This window comes from Coregonus clupeaformis, chromosome 27 (genome assembly GCF_020615455.1).
Source record: "Coregonus clupeaformis isolate EN_2021a chromosome 27, ASM2061545v1, whole genome shotgun sequence".
NCBI lineage: Eukaryota > Metazoa > Chordata > Actinopteri > Salmoniformes > Salmonidae > Coregonus > Coregonus clupeaformis.
The window spans coordinates 1,704,029-1,713,904 of record NC_059218.1 but is presented as its reverse complement, the minus strand read 5'-3'; the positions used below and the strand labels follow the sequence as shown (position 1 = coordinate 1,713,904).

Below are 9,876 nucleotides of genomic sequence, written 5' to 3'. Positions count from 1 at the left end.
ATAAGGAGTTAAATATGTGTCCAAAAAATATATACATATTTCCTGAGCTTTCTTATATCTCCTAGATATAGGACAGACACTTCAAAACCTTATTTCTTATTAATAATTTTTTGACTGTGTTTTTTGCCATTTTTGAATGTGTTATTCAATGCGTTTCTATGGGCTATAGTAGTAAAGGACAAATTCTATATTTGGTCAAATAATAAAATAAAATAAATATGGGATACCTAAAGGGCTCCTAAAATTCCAAATCAAATAGCTAAATAATCCATGGTATTACCATCTTAAAACAATTCCATATGTTAGCTTAGTACCCTTAGTTTAGAGCTTAAAAAAAAAAACATTCTGATTTTGTCCACATTTTCCGAAATATGTCTACACATGGTATTAAAATGTGTTTCATGTGTTTCATATCCATCCACTGTGTCCGCATTGTGATCAGATTTCCTGGTCCCTCCTATTTGACAGCTATTCTTTCAAAATAATATGTATTTATTTTAAGACACATATTGATGCAATAACTCAATGGTGCCACCTATCAATGATTTTAGAAGGTGGGATCATGATGATTTAAATGGTTTCACTGTCCAGATCTGTCTACACTTGTAAGATTTCCAGACAGTGTATTTTAATCGTCTACACCTGTCTGAAAATGTGGGCACAATCAGAAGGTGGACAAGATCGGGACAAAACCAAAGGATCCATGTTAGAAAATGGGGCTCGAGAGAAGCGCAAACAAGGGATGGATAGAGAGAGAGATCAGATGAGTTGTAGTGTCAGAGATTAAACTACAGAATATGTCCACAATACTGTGTCCAGACCACAGAGAGGAACTAGGTTAGTAGTTCACATGAGCCTTAGCCAACATCTGTTCTCTTTGTGTGTGTGTGTGTGCGCACGTGTGTATGTGTGTGTGTGTATGTGCGGTAAACTACTACTAGGCTGATTTGAATGCTTACAAATGTGAACATTCCAGGAACTCATGACGCATGTCTGTTTCATATTGTCTGCCTGTAGAGCTCTGTGTGTGTATATGTATGTGTGCGTGAGAGAGCGAGAAAGAGAGAGAAAGAGCGTGTTGGAGGAGACAATTTTTCCTTGTCCTGTCTGTCTCTCAGACATTGGAATGGAAAGAGAGAGGATAGAGGGAGAGAGGGGAAGAGAGGGAGGGAGAGAGAGCCCATGAGAGGCAGATGGAACAGACAGCTCTCTTCAAACCCTGCTGTAGTGTAGACACAGTGATAGTGGGTCCCAATAACCCTGCTAATACTCCACTGAACTAAGGCGTACACAGCTCAAACAGTTTCTACAAAAAGGCTTCTTTATTTCTTACAAAGGAAGAGCGTGATTGCATTAATTTCAGTAATGGCAATAATAGTGTCACGTACACAAACATAGAAAAACAACAAATACAAAAATATTTTGCACTTTGTATCAGTTTGGAAGTAGAGATAATCTTTGAATTACAATCTCAGTTGGATTGATCTTCTTTTCAAAACCACAATTGACCTGTAAACATTTAAAATGTATTTTATTTGTATTTTTTTTACAACTGTCTGTTCCTCTCCCTCTTATGTAATACAGAGCTTCTCTCTCTGTTTGTCAAATGTCAATATACTACATTCAAACAAGTGCTTTGTAGGGTACTGTATCTGTGGAGGGTTTAGTGAGGAAAGACACCAGAAAGACAGAGAGTGTGAGTGAGTGCTTCACCTGTGTCTGTCACACACTAGTCATTTCACCATGTACGACATTCCCCATTCAAGAAACCCAAGACACATTAACACATCTCTAAAAACATATATTTTCATTTGTTTCTTAATTTATACTAAAAGAGTCTGTGTTCGGTGCTGTTTCTGGTTACGTAGTAATGGTGTTAAGAACACAACGGACGTGTTGCAGCATATATGAGCGTTGAGGAAGAAAAGCTGTGGAAGTTAAGTAGACAAACAGCGAGAAAGGCATGTGCAAAATTCACTCTGAGGCTGGAGGAGATTCCTGACCACTGTTTCCAACAGTCCAACAGTGGATTCTCGCTTTTCTTCTTCTTCTCTCCTTTCTAGTCTTAGATGTGCCATGTAATGGTCATATGTATCCGAAGCTGGGTCTAGGCACTATCTGTTCATCCTGACCAGCAGAGAACCGCCATGTTGGTCAGACTGAGGCGTCTCCTGGCCTCTCCACACAGTGTCTCTCGCAGCTGACATCCCTGTATATGTTAACATCCATGGACCCCATCCTGAGGAAACTAAGGATGAGACGGCCATGTTGGTCCGCTTTAGGGGGCTGTAGCAGTGGCCATGTTGGATCCATCTGTAGGTGACTGGCTCCAGTAGGGGGGCTATAGCGGTGGCCATGTTGGATTCATCTGTAGGTGTAGTTGCCTGTCTGCTCTGAGCAGGTCAGTGTTGTCCTCAGCGACAGGGTCAGGGGTCGGGTCTCCTGACCTCCACAGCCCGGCTCTGGGTTAGGGTCAAGCTGAGAAACATAGAGAGAGAAGATTAGGCTAGTTTGACCTACAATACTGTGCGTGTGCGTGCATGCGTGGTGTGTGTGCGTGTGCGTGATTGTACCTCAGAGTAGAGCGGTGGGGGCTGGTATCTGAACTCTGTGATGTAAGCTTGCAGCGTTTCCTGGTCCTCTTCGTTGACCTCTGACCCCTCACGGCGCTCCAGACAGCCCCGCCTCTGCTCCTCTGTCACCGCCAGGTCACTGTAGCTGGGGGGAGCTGTGAATACACACACAGCATGGAATTAACATGGGAGAACACAGACAAACAACACACACAATACACACAAACACGCACAGAGCATGGTTAACTGGAAACACACACACACTCCTCACACAGTACACACACACACACACACACACGTGTATGTCGTACCCTCAGGTCTCTCTGGCCAGCTGATGGTACTACAGTAGCTGCTGATGCTGCTGGTTCGACTGGCGAATGCGTGGAGGGGGATGGTCCCGATCACCAACGGCAACGACAGAGACAGGTTCAACCCCCCAGGGATGTCCACATACACCTGAGAGAGAGAGAGAGAGAGAGAGAGAGAGAGAGAGAGAGAGAGAGAGAGAGAGAGAGAGAGAGAGAGAGAGAGAGAGAGAGAGAGAGAGAGAGAGAGAGAGAGAGAGAGAGAGAGAGAGAGAGAGAGAGAGAGAGAGAGAGAGAGAGAGAGAGCGAGAGAGAGAGAGAGAGATATTATCTTATTTACAGCCCACATTTTGATATACTATAACTTTTACAGTACTGTACATGACTGGAAAGTACCTGCTAAACCGGTTAGATTTTAGGAGGTAATTTGACTGACAACACTTATTTCCTATTCTACCATATTAACACATGTATTACCATATAAACTATACTATGTTTATTATCATTCCTCACCACCAGTGAGTACTCCACTCTGATGAGTGGACAGTCCAGGATGGATGGGGAGACTGGGGGTATGTGGAGCAATTTTCCGTCCCAGCTCTGGCTCTTCCCCTGGGGTAGGGTGTCCCCACGCAGGGCTGCCACCTGCTGCTGGAGCTGCCGAGCCTTGCCCTTAGCGAAGTAGGTCTGGGTCTGGCACAGCGCTGCCTTGGGCACCACCACCCTGGATGAACAGTTCTCCACCTCCGCAAAGATCTGTAGGGACTCACCTAAGAGAGGAGGATAGGAGAAAATACTGTGAGATGGGGGAGATGTGGGTATGGGGCGTGTGTGTGTGTGTGTGTGTGTGTGTGTGTGTGTGTGTGTGTGTGTGTGTGTGTGTGTGTGTGTGCGTGCGTGTGCGTGCGCGGATGCGTGCCTGTGTATGCATATCTGCAGTGCTGTAAGTTCCCTCTGGTGTTTGAGTATGTTGTGTTGTGAAACATTCAGAGCAGTGTGTGGTTAGATTGAGTGGAAATCATCATTAGCCAATCAACGTGTGTGTGTGTGTGTGTGTGTGTGTTTCTCACCTGGTGTGTATCCTTTCCTCTCTATTTTGGCGCTGAGTGAGATGGGTCCCGAGGCACAGAACCAGCAACACAGGGTCTTGTCCTTAGTGCCAGCTTGAGGGGCCTATACACAGAAATGGCACAGTCACAAATTGTGTGTGACAACTTGTATTTATGTGTGTGTGTGTGTGTGTGTGTGTGTGTGTGTGTGTGTGTGTGTGTGTGTGTGTGTGTGTGTGTTCCTCACCAGTAGCAGTGGTGTGTTGATGTCAATGTGTTCAAAGACAGTGAACTCTTTCTTGACTCTGACAGGCAGCAGCCATGGTCTGTAGAGCTCTGCTCTCACCCAGTACCTCACACTGCCATGCTTCCCTTCAAACGACGTGGCTAGCGGCCTGAGAGAGGGGGAGGAGGGGAGAGAGGAAATGGGTTTATAGGATTAGACTTCTTACAGGTCTATCTTTAGATATGATTCCATATTTGGGTTTTTGGATTTTATGTTATGGCTGTTATAGCTTTGTGTGTCTACATCTGTTACGTACATCTGTGGTAGCAGGAAGCTGAAAGCGAACTCGTGTAATCCTGTGTTGAGAACAGTCAGGGTCTCCTCTGGACTGTCCTCATCTGAAACACAGGAGAACAAGATTCCAAATACCATACCTGACACACACCACAGTGTACACACACTGTATACACACACATAGACACGCACCCACCATTTAATTTCATTGTATCATGTTGTGATTTCAAGTTGCCTAGTGCGTTCAAGTGCCTCAGTCCAAGTCAACACCAAGATACTAAACCCAGTAATAAATGCTCTACGACACATAACCACACATAAAAAATACTTTAAGAAACATGACCACACAAACTTACACATAATAAATGCTTTATAGCACATACAACCCAGTCATGGTACTTCATTTCAATATTACCCATTATGTCATGTCATCAATGCATGAAATACAAAATGTCATTTAATTTAATCCATGAACACTTCATATAGTACAGGGCAGTGACACAAAGACACATCCAGGCAGAGAAAACATGAATCTCCTTTCACTTCCTCAATCTAAATGTTATTTATTAATGTTTATGTTGACGTGTGAATCTTTGATCTTAATATAGATCTGTTTCCTGCCACCTCAGCACTCCCGCATGTTATCTTTGTCAGCAGAGAACATTGTGTTTAACTGTAAGTCGCTCTGGATAAGAGCGTCTGCTAAATGACTAAAATGTAAAATGTAAATGTGTGTGTAGAGAACATTGTGTGTGTGTGTGGCTGTGTGGCTGTCAAGTCACACCGGCAGAGTGAGGAGAGCAGGGGCATACCGGTATGAACCAGAATGAGCAGTGGATTTTCAGCCGGATCCTCCAACGCAACATTACTACTCAGCCTCCCATTGGAGCAAAGCTAACCTGGTCCCGCCCCTCGACTAAGGCCCTTTATGAATGACCATGTGTTCTGTAATATGGGAGAATGGAGAGACAGAGAGAAAGAGAAAAAGAGACAGGGAGCAATATATAGGGAGGAGGGAAAGAGAGAAAGAGAAAGGGAGGTAGAGAGATAAAGAGTTAGGGAGGGAGAGACAGAGAGACAGAGAGGGAGAGACAGAGAGGGAGAGAGATTTCACCAAAAACCCTCATGCCATTCAGCAGTAAAAGAGAGACAGCAGAGATAGACTGTAGTATTTCAGATAAATAAAGAGGGACTCGAGAGCAGGTACATTTACGCATCTTTATTAAAAACCAACAGCATATTTTATTTTACAAATTCATCAGAGGCAATCAATCAATCAACACACAGCATCAATGAGGGTTATTACAGTGCAAAAAAAACTAGGAAAACATAAAAAACGTACAGATCATAAACTAATAAACATTTGCTAAAATTTCTAAAAACCTGTTTTCGCTTTGTCATTATGGGGTATTGTGTGTAGATTGATGAGGAAAAACATTTATTGAATCCATCTTAGAATAAGATGTGAAAATTTTGAAAAAAGTGAAGGGGTCTGAATACTTTCCGAATGCACTGTACTTCAACAGCAAGTGAGATAAAAGCAGTGTAGCCGGCAGGCAGCTTTGGTCCTGGAAAAGCTACATGGTGTGTAGGCTTTTGTTCCAGCCCAGCACTAACACACCTGGGTCAACTAATCATGGTCTATAGATGTAGGATCTTAATTTGAGCCAGATTGCTACAGCAGGAAAGTAATCATGCTGCAACAGGAAATGTGAATTATTATGTGGATTATAATTAATGGACATTTTTGTCAGGATTAAGGGAAAATCAAGTCTGAAATTTCAAAATGGAAATTACAAACTTCAGAAGCCTTTTTACCTCAAATACACTACAAGTTTTAAATGTCCTGCATTGCAGGAAAGTTCTCCTGCAACAGGGTGATCAAATTAAGATCCCACATATGTGCTATTTAGACCCCTATTAGTTAAATCAGGTGAGTTAGTGCGGGCCTGGAACAAAAGCCTGCACAACATGTTGCTTTCCAGGTTCAAAGCTGTTGCCCACCTCTGAGGTAAACAGATAATCAGCACATACATGACATCATTTACCAGCCAGCTACATACAGATTTAGGATCTTAATTTGAGCCAGTTTGCTACAGCTGAAAACAATCCTGCAGCAACAGGAAATGTGAATTATTATGTGGATTATAATTAATGGACATTTGTGTAGGGGTTGATAAAATTTTTGCAAGGGAAAAGCAAATCTGAAATTTCGAAGTGAAAATTACAAACTTCAGAGGCCCTTTTAAACCTCAAATACACTCAAAGTAAAAAATTTCCTGCATTGCAGGAAAGTCCTCCTTCAAGAGGGTGATCAAATGAAGATCCTACATCTGTAATAAACCCTACTGATTAACATTGTTTTCATAAAGCCTATTCTGAATTTAGGGTGCCGATAGGTTAGGTTGCCAGTTGCTGAGAAGGCAACCAGTCTTCTGCTGGAGGTCTTGGTGATGTCATATTGTGGTGGATAAAATGTTCTCGAGAAAATATGTCTTCAGCTCTCAGACATTACCCTGGCAACAAGATCCTGATTTGCCCACACAGAGGTGCATTTACTGTCATAATTATGAGATATGAGATAGGACTTACTCTGGCATATATGTTTGTATTGCTATCTTATGTCAAGAGTGTATTTTTACTACGGGTGTATTCTAACTATGGGATTTTTTAAGCCTATCTCTTGGTGTTGTTATGCCCAGTAAAGATGCTAAATAAATCCTAACTGTATCAGTTTACATGTACCACTAGAACAGCTATTATGCAAATCTCACTGGGACTGTTGTTATAGACTGAAACTGAACCTCAGTAGCCTAGTAGGGTACTACTCTAAATCTTTGGTCACTGCAATGATACATTTCTTAAAATATAGTAACTGTTGATGTAACATATCTGTTACTTTATGAGAGATGTGTTGGATAGGCCTACGTATTTTTTAGGCTATGTATATATATATATATATATATATATATATATATATAGTTTTACAGTACACTATGGAAACGTAACAACAGCAAATTGAAGACAAGTTGCATGCTTTAGAATTGTAATTTCCTTAGAAGGAATGACGTCATCCTATATTCACGTGGGAGTTTAGACCAATTAGAGGCGACAGAGGTTTTTCTCCCCCGGTGCGCCGCCTCCTCTCAGCCAGTTTGTGAACAGGTTTGAACCGCTTCTAACAAAGGGAGTAAACTTCAGGATGTCATCAGCGAAAGAATGTTTCTGATTAAATGATACAACGAAAACAGTAATAAACGTCGAAAATATTCCAACTTAAACCGCTTTCGGTTAGATTGGCCCAATCATGTCCAATTTGGACTAAATTCTGAGGTTTCTTCCCCCACCACATAAAACGCAGAGACGGCGTTAACAACTTGTTATGACTATTAAATGTGAATAAAGCACAACTACGGTAGAATCTACATAAATTGTAATGTGTCATAATAAAACATACATGAATCAAATATTTATGTCGCATCATGCGTTATTAAACAGCCTAAATTGGATGAGGAAAACCTATGCATTGCACCATGACTATCTGGTCGCATCAGGACCACTATCCCACCTGACTGAGAGAACCCATCAACTGGGCACACATAATGACATCTGTCATTTGTTCCAATCAATGTATGATGTGTGTGTTATGCAGTTTATGTGAAATTGAACCCATCATCACTCGTAACTTACAAATGGCGTAGCCTATAACCACAGCAATGGCACTGCAGAGTTCCCTAACATGGCAGGAATCAGATGATTTATAACCATGTTCCAATTCTAGGTTATCTATTTATTTCAGAACAACCTGAACTAGGCCTGCCCTATCCATATAGCCTACCCTCAAAATGTTGCAGCACATCTCTGTGAGAATGAGTGGTAATTATGATGTGGTTGTCCCTTACCTCTCTCCTCTCCTATTAACGTGTCGCTATAGTTTAAGTATTCCACCTCCTCGGTGTAATTCTGAGTGTAGGCAGTGTTGGCCCCAGCGTTGCGAGACTCGGTCCACCGCACCTTGGCTACTCCTCTGGCGGTTATGTTCAGCGTTTTGACGCGAACCTCGCCCGCGACTTCGATGATCACCCTCCCCGAGACCGAATCACCACCGGAGTAAACTGGGACGTTGTTGTCGTTGAGACAGTCGAAGCAGACGGCTAAAGTCTTCACCTTGCCCAGCACCATGGTGTTAGAAAAAGAGCGTCTAAGATATCATAAGGAATCCGCACACACACCGCCCACGGCCCCTCTATTGCCCCGCATAGAGGCTGCGCCCTGCGGGCTGGGTCAGTGGTCCTCTCGCTGGCGGTTCGTATGGGTGTCAGCGGTAGCAGCGGCTGATAGCTGGCATCCTCCTAGTGTGATCCTTTCTAATGTGTCCTCTGCTTTCTAGTATGAGCTAGTGATGGGTCGTTAGTGAACGTCGGGAACCGAATCGCATGTGTGAAAGAGCCGTTCATTTGGCTCCCTGATTTGCATAGGCCTACAGCTATGCAAACGATTATCTGTAGATACAGTATAAAAACATTGTCTGAAGGTGGTAATTCCTCATTGAAGGAACAATAGGTCCTAGTGACGAGAGCGCCTCATTCTGGTCCACACTAGATTTTTGCGGTGTGTAAAAAAACAACAACAGCGAGCTAATTTCGTCAGTTAAAAATGTATTTGAACTCACAGTTTAGACATTTGCTATTTTTCATGTTTTTTTTTATACATTTTTAAGCACTACTGAACGAAGAGCCGTTTGGGAGCCAACTGAACAGCTCTTTTAGGTGAATGGAGCCAAAATATCCGGATCATCGAAAAGACTTGGAATGCCCATGCTGCAACCTGGACTCAGGTGTAGATGTAACATAGTAAAGTAAATCCGGGGTATGCCGATTAGTATGATATGTGATGTTTCCTATGGTGTGTATTAATTTGTGGATCTCCATCATCCATTTCGCATGATATGTTACAAATTGCAATTTGTATGATATGTGACGAATTGCAATTTGTACAATATGTTACAAAATGGCAAAATGTATATGTTGCGAATTCCAATTAGTTGTGGCTAACATTAACTAGGTGTCTAATGCTAACGTTCGCTAGGTGGCTAACCGTAGCTAGGCTAGGGGTTAGGGTTAGGAGTTAGGTTATAGGGTTAAGGTTGGGTTAGGGGAAGGGTTAGCTAACATGCGAAGTAGTTGCAAAGTAGGTACAAAGTAGTAAGAAGTTGCAAAGTTGCAAATTAGGCAAAATGCTAAAGTTGTCCATGATGAGATTCAAACATGCAACCTTTGGGTTACTAGATGTTCGCGTTATACGCCTACCCATCCACCCTGACCAACCACCATACTTTCATTTTGCCTTAAGTAACCTGCTGTCTTATGTAACCATATCAAACATAACCTATAATACTCATTTGAGTGTCCCGGATTTACATTTACTAT

The 9,876-nt window shown here is 42.4% G+C and overlaps 1 protein-coding gene across 2 annotated transcripts; it reads right to left on the bottom strand.

The window, feature by feature from the left end:
• Positions 1-1,298: 1,298 nt before the first annotated feature.
• LOC121541522 (arrestin domain-containing protein 3) lies at positions 1,299-9,002 on the bottom strand. Of its 2 annotated transcripts, none has more exons than XM_041850591.2 (8): positions 8,350-9,002; positions 4,470-4,551; positions 4,175-4,322; positions 3,949-4,051; positions 3,392-3,648; positions 2,885-3,029; positions 2,574-2,728; positions 1,299-2,478 (listed from the first exon to the last, which is right to left on the bottom strand). In XM_041850591.2, exons 1-8 carry the CDS (start codon positions 8,627-8,629, stop codon positions 2,365-2,367), a joined length of 1,284 nt encoding a protein of 427 aa, XP_041706525.1. In that variant the 5' UTR covers positions 8,630-9,002; the 3' UTR covers positions 1,299-2,364. The 2 variants fall into 2 exon arrangements, with proteins under 2 accessions (XP_041706525.1, XP_041706526.1); XM_041850592.1 differs by lacking the exon at positions 8,350-9,002 and adding an exon at positions 5,260-5,363.
• Positions 9,003-9,876: the final 874 nt, after the last annotated feature.

Bases quoted from the DNA above. Each gene is read 5' to 3' on its own strand.
- LOC121541522 (XM_041850591.2), bottom strand. From the start codon at position 8,629: ATGGTGCTGGGCAAGGTGAAGACTTTAGCCGTCTGCTTCGACTGTCTC. The intron at 4,052-4,174 runs GTGAGGAACACA...TTCTGTGTATAG, and splicing joins TCAACACACCACTGCTACTG to GCCCCTCAAGCTGGCACTAA. The intron at 2,479-2,573 runs GTACAATCACGC...TATGTTTCTCAG, and splicing joins CCCCACCGCTCTACTCTGAG to CTTGACCCTAACCCAGAGCC.